The 13,215-nt window shown below is 31.2% G+C and overlaps 1 protein-coding gene across 1 annotated transcript in view; it reads left to right on the forward strand.

The window, feature by feature from the left end:
• The first annotated feature begins 9,431 nt into the window (after nucleotides 1-9,431).
• The window catches only part of LOC139481039 (techylectin-5B-like), a 46,178-nt gene continuing 42,394 nt past the window's right edge, over nucleotides 9,432-13,215 (forward strand). Inside the window, exons 1-2 of the mRNA XM_071264074.1 lie at nucleotides 9,432-9,518; nucleotides 12,199-12,237. Coding sequence (XP_071120175.1) covers nucleotides 9,497-9,518; nucleotides 12,199-12,237 — 61 coding nt within the window. The 5' untranslated portion in view covers nucleotides 9,432-9,496. The remainder of the gene's footprint in view (nucleotides 9,519-12,198; nucleotides 12,238-13,215) is intronic.

The following is a 13,215-nucleotide window of genomic DNA, read 5'->3' on the forward strand; positions in this document are numbered from 1 at the left end:
CGCCAATTTGCTGATTATGTTCATGGTCTCACTACTTTTTGTCGTTAGAATTCCGGTTGTCATTTGTTGTATTGCCAAAGTTTGCTTACAATCATAATACGGCAAAAATAAAGTAGTGCTTATAATGTAATTTTGGAATTACTGAAGCAGTAGTTAAATATGATAGTCAAAATGGGTGTTAAATGCTTTTGATTTTTGATTTTTTGTTTTTTAACGCCACTTTTGAGCACCGCTTTTGGGCTTTTTCGTGGCGGCCAGTTTATATTGGTTGGGGAAGCCGGAGTGCCCGGAGAAAACCATCGACCTTCGATAAGAAAACTGACAATCCATATAAGATTAGAGTCGAGTGCATGTGCATTGGCTAGTGATTTTGTACTATGTGTTAAATACAGAAAGAACCCATTATGGGGATTAAATGCTGCATCCTTCTTGACAGTTAAAATCTGTTTTTTACATACCAGTGCAATTTTGTTCGTCAGACTGATCACCATAACCACAGTCACTTTCACCATCACACATCCAATTAATTGCTATACATCTGCCAGTTTTCATACATTTGAATTGGTTTCTAGCGGGACAGTTAGTATCTGAAAATACAATTGCCAATTTTGTATTGTTTGATATAGTTTTCATGCAGTGTACTGTTCCATGAAATTTGATTTCCTAGGCATACAGTGTATGTTCCCTTGAATATGATTTCCTCGTCATGCAGTGTGTGGTCCCTTGAATTTGATTCCCCCGTCATGCAGTGTTTGATCCCTTGAATATGATTTCCTCTTCATGCAGTATTTGGTCCCCTGTATTTGAGTTTTTAGGACCCCTTTTATAATATATTGTTTGACACCTTTTGTCTGTTTTAAATAGCTGCATCGAAACTTGTTGGTAATATCAAAAGTAGTTGACATAAGAGTTGAAGTTAAGGTTAATGCTAAATTCCTTTCGTTCTTGTCGGTAAAAACAGGAGCTCATTTGATTCCCCATATGAATGCCGATTGATTGTGGAAAAACACACCATTCAAACGTAACAAATAACATGAGTTGTTTTTAAAAGAAGAAAACATTTATCCGCTTTACAATTTAACTAATTTAAGTACTAGTAAACAATACTACACACGACATTTAGTGTACATCAATATTTTTTAACTTTGATAATTTCACTTATTAAATTTACCAAAAATGTAATAATAATATTAGTATAATACAACAAGAGATTTATCAACATATCTGATATGAATTAATACTAAGCTATTTGCCATCGCATTGAATATCAATACACTTTCTTTTCCACTACTGAATGAATCCGTTAACGCCATATTTTTCTTCAACGGAATATATATAGTTTCTATAATAATTTTATACATGCATGGTTGTCTTACCTCTACCTGATGAAATAATATCTGACGACACCGAATTTACTGTGATGAGAAAAACAATCAAGATGGACGTGGAACACATTTTGAACATAAAATGACGAAATCTGCAGTCAATATATATATTTTCATCACATATAGAGGTATAGTTAGGGTTTCTGCAAAGGATATTATAATTGTAAAAACAAAATCTAAACACCAAAGTTTAATGACACGCTTCATGTTCAATTGTTTATTTTTTTATTTCTTTCGGAAAATTATATTTTTTCAAACAAAAATCTACCAACAAAAATGACTTTACTTTCTTTCTCCTGTGTTTTATATAAAACTAAAACATTACAAAATGTATCAATAGAGGTTACGTACAATTGACATTTAACCATCTAAAGTGTCATCAACTTCAAAAGATTTGTCAATTTTTAATTTGAAATTTCCGTTTTCTACGTGATTGGGATGATAGTTTACGCCAATTATATCAATTATATTTGACATTACACCAATTTTACTAAATTTAAATTGAGAGTGGATTTGAATATTTCATGTGTATATTTTAAAAATATATCTATTAATTTAAGAGACATGAGTCAATATTATGAGTAATATTTTTTTTCGAAAGGCAATATGCATTATTTCCATTTAGATTCAAGATGTGTGAACAGACCACTGACAAGCACTATAACCAAAGTTAAGCATAATTATATACCAAACTTAAAAGTAGTTAAACCAAACATTAAACGTAATTATTCAAAACTTCTGTGTTTTTTTCCAGGTATGTTCTTGGATTTTGCAAATATTTGTTTATTCAGTGATTTCACACATATTTGGTTTGTTCTGGGATTTTTAATATATCTGGTTTGTTCATGGATTTTTAACATATTTGGTATGTTCTGGGATTCGACATATATTTGGTATGTTCTGGGATTCTGCACATATTTGGTATGTTCTAGGATTTTTAATATATTTGGTTTGTTCTGGGATTTTTAACATATTTGGTATGTTCAGGGATTCTGCACATATTTGGTATGTTCTGGGATTCTGCACATATTTGGTTTCTTTCTTGGATTTTGCACATATTTGGTGTGTTCTGGATTTTTTGTGTTATCAAGGTGACGTTGAATAAAAATGTCCACAATTGATGAATAAGGATAGCGTAACTACAGCAATGGAAATATAACGGAATTATTTCAAAACTTGGAAAGGAGTTTCTGTGAACTTTTCAAATTGAATGATACATACCAATATCTAGTTGCTAAACAAAGCGTTGAAATCATTTGCTGTTTTGTTTTCAATGTAAGCAGAATTTTATATTTCAAACATAATGTACTGTATGTGAGACCATATGAAAAGACAACAAAAAGGTAGCTTATTAACTTCTAACATATAAAAGGTGGCTAATTAAATCAGTTTATCCAAAGATATATACAATGTTGTGGCAGAATTTTATATTGAAAGTATGTGACCAGCTAAGAAAATTAGGGGTTAATGATACATTTATATTTTTGATAAATGTTTCATATAAGATATTGATAATTTTGTGAGTTTTTCGATTACATTTTGTACCGAAATATCACAATTTCTTCCAATTGTATCTATGAAATATAAATGGCCAATTGTCAGCACTAAAAATAATATCCAAAATATTATGAAAATTAAAAAGAGTTTAATCATACAAATAATTACTTAACATCTAGTTTCATTTATGAAATTAACATTCAATATCAAAGAACGTTAGTTTTGGTTAACCACAAGATTGACGCATGACCATGCTCTTTTTAATAAATTACAATAAGATATTCAGACTATCTAAATTAAGAATAAGAACAAAACATTACTGGAAAACAAAACAGATACAAATAAATGTTCTATATATATGTATGTCATTTGTCGTAAATGTAAGCATATCATCTTACTTGTATAATTGGAATGCCGGTGTATTCCGTCTTGGGTAAGATAAAACCGTTAACAGGATAGGTACACGTTGTCCTCGTGTTGATAGAAACATTAATTAAGCAAACCATAATAAGTATGATTTCAATTAAATTTCATTGTAATCTATAAAACTTTGCTACTAGCTTTTGTCTTATTAAACAGATTTGATTATACACCAGTTAAAGGAACGAAAACGAATAAGCAGGATTGTGTCCTCTTTTCTATTGTCAAATAACCTTTTTATATATCACATCTATCATGAAATAATTTAATTTTGGATGTAACGCGTCTTCTAATTGGCCGACGTTATTTTGTTATCAGACCATAGACATAATTTAGTCATGTGACCGTGACGTCATCAGCGTTTTTTCAAGGTTTTCTGCGGTTTAAAATGGAATAAGAATTAAATTATAAGAAATGATTGTAATATTTTTTCTGTCTATTTGAAATAGACACGCGCGTTATTCAGTGTGCACCAATTTTTTTTATGTTATTTCTTCATAGACAGAAAAAATATTACAGTCATTCCTTAATAAGTTTGACTGAAATAAAATTATACATGATCCTGTGTAAATGGGTTATCTAATTGCATACGTATTCGTATATCTTATGATTAGTTTCTAAATTGACTTACATATCAGTATTTGAGAAAATAACCAAAATATATACATATCACGCGTCTGGCGCAAATACATTTTTTTTGTAATCCTGGTATCTATGATGAGTTGACTTGAATAAAGACAACAGTAGTTCTAAAATTGTAAGAAAGTCTCCCAATTTCAGAAAATTCTTTAAAAGAGGGACACAAGATACCAGAGAGATATTCAAACTCAGTTAACTGTAGGTATTGCTGTGCGTTTGGTTTTTCTTCGTTAGCTAGAGGTATAGGGTGGGGTTGAAATTTCACCTGTGGTACCTGTATTTTCAAGATAAGAATTTTCTTATAAGACTTTAAACATTGGTTAAAAATTGGCATGTAGAAAGGGGATATATGTACATGATCATATAGCTGATCATATGACATAATAATAGTCACATTACAAACATTTTTGGAGCAAAAAGTCATATATTGCAAATTTAGAGCCCTAAACCTGAATTTGTGCTTTTTTTTTTAGCTTTCCCCACCCTGACAATATGCTTTCATATAAAAAAAATGTCCTAAATTGTTATAAATGCACAGTAAGTTGTTTCTGTGGTGTTAAACATAAAAATATAGGTTTTTTACTACAAAAAAAAAGATGTTTTCATCAAGATTTAATGAAATTGTTTGATTCTTATCTCTTGTATCATTGCGTCATACATGAATTTTGCAGATAACATAGCCTGATGTAAACATTGCATAAACTTACAAAAATCCCATTTATTATCTCAAATGAAAGTTTTATAACTTAAATGGTATCAACTGATAGTAAATAAAAACAGTTAAATGACCATGACTGCACTTTTGATCAATTAATAGTCCCATTGCTGACACCAGGTGAAAAAAAGGGGGGGGGGTCAATATTCCTTGACTCTTCAATACATTGGATTTTTTACTTAACTCATTGTAAAAATTGTGGAAAGTCTTTAAAGCAGTAGAACAAACAAGAAAAAAAATCAACAAAACTGATCTTGATATTGAAAGTTTATGTTCCTGTTGTCCAAAATGAAATTTTCAAGTATTAGTTTGAATTGAGCTGTGAAATTTGTAATATAAGTCACACCATGCTCAGATAGCGTGTTTTTAACTACAAATTGACTAAGGATTAAGAATGAAGCAAAACAAAGATTTCTGAGGACCTTTTTTGGCTCTTTACGTGTCAGACCAACAATTACTCCCTCCAATGTATTTAGACCATTTTGAGCCAAAATTCATTTGTCTATGAGTTTGCATTAAAAATTCAGGATTAATGCGCTACATAGTACACTAATTTAAGATTTCCAGTAAACCAGGAGTTATTTGGTAGTACCAGTAAGACTTTAAACATTGGTGAAACATGTACACTTCAGGATATACCTGGTTTCCTTGAAGTTAAACTTAAGGTAAAATATATAGAAAGCTATGAAAATTGCAAAATTTGGTTGAACAGATAGGGATTTTTTAATTGGTGGTATGACACCTAAACAGAAATGAAACGACAATACAAAAGGTATGTTATTCATTTCTATAATGTAAAAGGTGACCAATTAAAACAGGCTATACCAAGTATACAGTGTTGTGGCAAAATTTCATATTGAAATAAAGGTGGCTAGTTAAGAAAACTATGTACAGCTTAATAGCTTGATGCTATCCTTATATTTTTGATGAATAACACTTTTTTGCAATAGGAAAACTCAATTATACCGTTCACTAAAAGTACTGATATAATTGGTTTTTTTTTTCGATTATATTTTGTAACAAAATAACACAATAGTTTCCAACCTATTCAATCTAAATGGATAAAGGTTTGTACTTAAAATAATATTCAAATTATGAAAGTTAATAAAACAAAGATTGAAGCACGTGAATTGACACAGGTGACCGATAATGGAATGTACTATGTTACTACGAACGTAAAAGCAAGCATTTGTTTATTTTATAAACCTTTGGTCAAAAGAATTAAATAAATCTTTTGTTAACTTCAAATAGTGGGGACGAAATATTATACCGATATTTTGTATTAAGTAATATTCTAAGTTCTTTATGCATGCAGCAACTCAATTATCGTGTACCGCATAATGAGACATATAAGGATAAAATAAAATGCATGTGCCGCTTTTATACGGATGAATATATGAACCACTTTTAATTTCTTTCATACTGACGATAGGTTATAATCCTAACAATGTCATAGTCACTTATAATAAGTATCTCATAATACTGATCGATTACAATAATTAATGATGGGTTGCACTGACATTCCTCTTTTATTATTTTCATGCTATAAAACATACACACAGTAGCTAAGCGTACCATAAACGGAAGAAACTGTCCCCCAAAATAGAAACAAAATAACTTTAATCGTATCATTTGTGCACCTGAATGAATTCAGTGAAGGCATGTTGTTGTAATAAATTGAAATGTTATATCGGCGAAGATTATTCAGTTCTTTTACATGTGTTGAACAAAATAATAAATTAATGCTTGTGAGAAATGTCGTAGTTTATAAGGAACAATTCTTGTTTGAGTTATTTCGTGGCCTTTTATGGCTGACTTTGCGGTATGGGCTTTGCTCATTATTGAAAGCCGTACGGTGATCTATAGTTGTTAATTTCTGTGTTATTTTGGTCTCTTGTGGAGAGTTGTCTCATTGGCAATCGTACCACATCTTCTTTTATATATGTATTTATAGTATACAAGGTATTATCCCGCAGTTAAGATTTGTCACTTTTTAAGAACACATCCGTAAAAATAACGGACGCCCACCGGACAGAAGGGATCAGAAGGGCAATCATACCACATCTTCTTTTTGACATATAAATGTACTGCTTTTGATTTTAAATGGATTTTAAATCGATGAAAAAAATAAGTGGATTGATTTTATTTTAATTTTTCATTGAGCTTTTGGTGTCGTCCAGAGGACAAATTTGAATTAAATATTTCGATGTGAAACCTGTTAAGATTTTAAAGTTTAAAATTTTACTATCATGATTGCAGAAAATTATAAAATCAATGAATTTCACATGCACATTTATAAAAGCTAGAATTGTGATTGCATAATCAAGAACACAATCATGTACGCAAATACGACGATGGAAGCTTTAAATGACCTTGACCAGCTACGTGAATATTGATCAGTCCATTCAACGTTATAGTACGTGTGTTCTATTTTCGCAGGTGTGAGGTCGAAGGTTTGAATTGACCACTGAAAACGATCGTTCCTTAAAGAGTTAATCTAATAAAGTTTGTTTGACTGATTATGTCGCACGACGTTTCGCCAAGCTTGGCCGCAGATAGGTGTATGTTGCCTCCATGCATATGGTAGAGGCAAACCTAAATTGAACTAACATAATATGAAAGATTGCAATAAATATTATTTTATTCTATACAACGTTGCTGCTATCTTCTGTCTACTTATACAGATTCACTAATACAATATTTAAAAGTATACAAACTCCTCTGTTAACAAACTGAATCTGGTAATAAACCCTTACCTAAACTCTCTCGTATATACAAATATTCGGTTTGTGTGTATGGTGGTACCTGTAGAAAACTTATTTCAATCGAGATAGCATATCACATTTTTATTTTTATCGAGATGTTGTTTACCGAGCCCGGAAATTTAGATACGTTCCAGGTAAAAATCATCATTTTTTCAAGTGAATTTATTATAAAAGAATACCAATTCATCACTATAATTGGATCTTTTAATATATCTTTTATCGGTAAGATTTGTTTTGTGTAATCAGTAAATTATTTGTTATACATATTCATATGCACATTCAAGGTTCTACAATATATCCATACCTGTATTGTGGCATGTCACAAGGTCATATTTTTCTTTACCTGTTTATGTTGTCTTTACATTACATCTTTGGATGTACGATATATACTGTTTTATACTACGGTCTAAGACAAATGATTTTATATTATGTAATATAAACCCCCTGTTACTTCTGCTCTGTATTTTGTATATTGTTTTTTCTGCGTCGTTTCGAAATGGTGAGTTTTGCCATTTGCAATTGATTTATATAGTGTGTTGTAATTTGACATCACTAGTACACTGCTGAGGGTAATGAAAGAGGGAGGGGCGATCGTTAACATGTTTAACCCCACAAAATTGTATATATGTGCCGTCCCAAGTCAGGATTATGTAATTTAGAAGTTGCCGTCTGTTGCTGTTTATCAATTAGGAGATATTATCTCCGTATGCAGGCGCTGCTAGAATGTTGCTTCATAGCTAGAAATGGAAAGTTCACAATTGGGAAGCTTAAATCATCTGCTTTGTCGTAAAGTTTTGTTTGCAACCGACCATCATTTTCAATTCATATATGTTAGTCAGGATATGATGCAGACTTAACTACATCTGATGTATCCTTTATCTCTAGTTCGATCTAAAAGATGCCTTCAACATAGTCACCAAATTTTGAATTATTTAGTGGGAGAACATCATCTATATAGCGGAATGTAAGGTAAAAGGATATTGCTAACATCATATCTTTCTTCCTAAGAAGTACCTGTATGAAGTCACCATCATGATCATAAAGAAACAAGTCGGCGAGAAGAGGGACACAATTGGTTCCCATTCGAATTTCCGACATTTTGTCAAAACGTAACAAATATGTTGTCAATCAAAAAAATCACGCATCTTGATAATGTCAGTTTCAGAGAATTTTTTGTTTGAATCAGAGTGATTCTTTACATAGTACGATTTATCCCTCCCTAAGACTTCATACTTGTATCTATGTTGACCATACTTTTATTTTTTATATTGGTTTGTATTTTGAACATCCAATGAGTAAACTATTCTATAAATGTGCAGACATTCCCAGACAGGTATATTCAATTTTGTAGTAAACATACAGTGTTGAAAGATGAATAAGGGTATAAACACTATGACTTCATGTTATATGTCAGTTTGGTATGGTCAAGACGTTTGGTGAATTAAGCATGCTATTAAGAGAGTCCTCTCTCCTTAACCAGTTATTGGGCTACGCGTACTGTGGATTGAAGTCCGTTTTTGGTTTATTAATAGTTTGACAGTTGATGTGTATTCCTGATTAACTGTGACCACTACATATACATGCGTTTGAGAAATAGAACATTGTTGATTTGAACAGTAGTATGATCACCAAAGTACGGCATAACACTCAATTGAGTAGTTAACCTCTCTTAAACAATACAAACTGGTAGTCGTGTGCACGAAGCCTAAAGTGAAATTAATGTATCCATATACAAAAATGATAGAACGTAAAGATAATTAATAAACGAATAAGAAATAAGTAATGTATCTCAATTGTGGAAAATATAAAGTGATTGATTAATTGAGTTAATAATTCACGTCATTTTGCCTACAATGTTTGATGCTCAATGTTCTTTAACTTTATACTTGTGCGGCTTTCTATTTGTTTTTATCTGAGCGTCATTGGTGCGTATTATGGAGACGATACACAGGTCTGGCGTATTAAATGATAAGCCTGATATCTTTGATAACTATTCCCTCAATGTTTGAGACAGATAAGCATAAAGATTAGAAATTCCGTTAAGTGACAATCAAGATAAGAGACAACAAAGTTTAATGGAAACTATACTGTGTTATTGTAAGTTAAAGTTTGTGCATGTGTCTTTCTTGATTACAATTTGAATTATTCAGATCTATAAAATAGCATTTTAAATTCAAGTTATCGTGGATCATTAAAGGTTAGAAAAAGGTTAAACGTTCTATGTTTAACATAACGGTTTTCATTTTTTAAAATTAGATAAGGAAACATTCATTGAATTCTTTTCTGCACGGATTATTTCAGTATATAAAGAAAATTGATTTCAGGTGCTTGACCAATGCGACGCATGTTCGTTACAATATAGCAAGGACACAGACGTTTATTGTGTTTATACTTCCGAATCCACCCAAAATAATTTCTTATATTATTGTTTCCACAGTTCGTACCGATCTGTGAATTTTGATGCATTTATGTTTGTCTGATTGAGATATCTTAAATATGTTATATCAAATGAGATCTGGTACTACCCAATAACGCGTACAATATGTAATAAAAAAAATGGAAAAGTGAAACGAGAGTGAAAATAAAAATAAAAACATCGTTAATTAATGTCGCTTTTCATGCATACACGAGAGAAAAAATAAGCTGTTATATTTTTTTTTTGGTGGGGGGGGGGATTTATTTCGAGTGGATGTGCTCATAGTATTGTATTCACCAACTACACATAATTACCTCATGGAACTAGATTTTAAAATTTGAATAATAACCTTTTACTGGTAAATGTTCAGTTGATAAGTTATGTGGTTGAACTAATGATAAAATGGAAATATTATATATAATTCCATAGGCAAATACGTGATTCATCGTTTGGCTGTTATGTATAGTTTGTTTTGAATAAAACAGCTGTTTTTGATGTACTTGGATTTTAAATTTTTTGTACTGAATGTACTGAATGACAGTTGATACAATTCTTTACGCGCAGTATAATTGCCAGCATACGTTAAGTTTACAAAAACCAAGTTGGCTATTTAGAATATCTTTTATTCCAATCGGTAGCAAGAAGTATAGGTATTTTACAAGGCATGTACATTACAGTTTGAGTAATTTGTCAGAAAGTTTGATCTAGAAGATTGACATCTGAAAACGATCTAGATATATAGATATTTAATCTAACATTGTTGGGCTAACGTTAAAACGAATTAGATATAAATAATGTACTTTCAGCCTTGTTTCACCATCCCTGCTGGTGAACCGATGGATAAAATCTTTTGTAGAGTCGTCAATGGGTCAGACGTACTTATAATATAACTATTTTTGTGACTGCATCTCACATTAATTTGTAAAATCCTTTACACTAGATAATTCGGCTGATTTGTAACAATTCCATCTTCATGCCTTATATCATGTACCGTGTTAAGACGCCAGATTAAAACTGACGAGGAAAGGTAACAACCAGCCTTCAAAAGTTTTTCTATTTTAATAGTATACGTTGTCGAGTGGTCTAGCGCGTGGGACACAGTGCAGGCGATTTGGTGCCACGATATCTCAGTAGAATGAGTTCGAATCCCGGCTAGGGAAGAAAAAACATTGCGAATTCGTCTGTTTTAATTTACCTTAGAGATCAGTAATTTTGTTATTTGACTTGATTTTTTTCTTGAAAAAAAGAGGCTGAAGGTACCAGCGTAACAAATCAAACTTCACAAATGGAAAAGACCGACAAGCAGCATAGATCTACAAAACCTTTCATGAATAATGTTGTGCACAACAAAATCCACAACAAAGAGGTGATAACAGACGCATTAAGGTGGTACCCAACAGTTTCACTAAAATTAATTTGGCTCGTTTAATTTTCATAACATTTTGACAAAGTATTAACTTTGACACTATAACAAAAATATAAAAATTTCAAAAAATTTGAACCAACCATTTTATCAGAAAATTTACACTGGTTATATAGCAGTTTGACTAACACCAATTTTGATCATTGAGAAGCTTAATATTCCTGTTTACAACACAACGTCATTAAAATTTAGCTGTCTTTACAGAGTTATCTCCCTGTAGTGTTAGGTACCACCTTAAAGGAGTAACTTTATTTTACTCCACATGTGGCACCAACAAGATTAACACGAAAAGTTCACATATTCGTCTTAATCTGTGACATAGATATTTCCTAAAGGTTAACAAATCACAAAGACGTCGGTAAATCTTCGAACAAGTATCTTTAACTTTACCACTAAGAATCTTTGGTTCTATATGTTCCTTGAAGCTACCTTTTATTAAATAAATCAAAAACAAAAATCCGCTCTTGATTATAGTTTCAACTGGGAAATACGTACATTATATGCATGCCTTGATTCACCATAGTAGCCAATTATAAAGACCCGTCCGACTTTGTTTAGATTTTGTCAAGGTCATGTTCTAGACCGTAAACTAAATGTTGTATGTGAATCATATACTCAGACTTTTAATATATTTTGAAATAATGGGTTCGTAATGCTCTACAAATTCGTATTTTATTTGACATTTTTTACTTTGTTTTTATTCGAGCGTAACTAATGAGTAGTTTGGAAACGAAACGTGCGTCCGTCGCACACAATTAAATTCCTAGTATCTAAGATAATCCCGTATATACAACTTACACGTTGTTTTCAAATGGCAATCTTGATAATAATAATGCATGAGCCAAAATTTCGGTTGCCATGCTATTTTGTCAAGACTGTAAAACAAAAGTAAAGTAATATTTAAATGAGTGTATCTAATTTTTTTCTTTTTGTTTCAGGCTTCATATTGTTAGTACTATACAGCAAATCTACTGTTGGTAAGCTTTATATTACTGCTCAAAATATTTGTACTATTCCAAAGAGCTGATGTAAGCTGAAGTAAGTACAAACAGTAAATTACGACTGTAAATATATATACTTTTGGCAAGTAATCATTTGTGGTGATATTTTAACCAAGAGTTTACACGCCGAACATCGATCAGCCCCTTGATATTAAACTAAACAGTACCAGAAAAACCGGGAACACTTTGTCACATACTGATACAAAATAAAGGGTGGGAAAGTAGAACATATATATGCAATAATAATTTTCTAAAATTCGAGACTTTAACTTGCTAATTACATTAATGTTTATTGAAGTTAGAGTGTATAAAAGGTTAAAACACTTATTCTATGATTCATTCTGTTACAATAATGTATAATTAATATGCTAATGACACCATGAAAGAGATTTCCAATGTACATATTTATAATGAAAAACAAATAGCATTTGGGCAATTTATAACTTTGATGCGCCAGAAAAAAGTAAAATCACAAAAATACTGAACTCAGAGGAAAATCAATTCGGAAAGTCCATAATCACATGGCAAAATCAAATAACAAAACGCATCAAAAACGAATGGACAAGAACTGTCATATTCCTGACTTGGTACAGGCATTTTCAAATGTAGAAAATGGTGGATTGAACCTGGTTTTATAGCTAGCTAAACCTCTCACTTGTATGACAATCGTATCACATTCCATTATACTGTCACCGATGCGTGAACAAAACAAACAGACATAATAGTTAAAAATGTCAAAAATAGGGGTATAGAAATCAACATTGTGTTATCATCTTAATCACTATAAAAACACTGCTTTGTATTTATCTTCCTGAGGAACATCCCAACCATAAAGTTTGAAAGCCAAGGATGAAATCATATCAACAAACATTCCTATTTAACAAAATTACCTTGATTTTGTTTTTTGTCTTTTTATATATTTTCTGTAGGATGTATATTTAGTTCATATAGTTT

The sequence above is a fragment of the Mytilus edulis genome, chromosome 7 (assembly GCF_963676685.1).
Source record: "Mytilus edulis chromosome 7, xbMytEdul2.2, whole genome shotgun sequence".
NCBI lineage: Eukaryota > Metazoa > Mollusca > Bivalvia > Mytilida > Mytilidae > Mytilus > Mytilus edulis.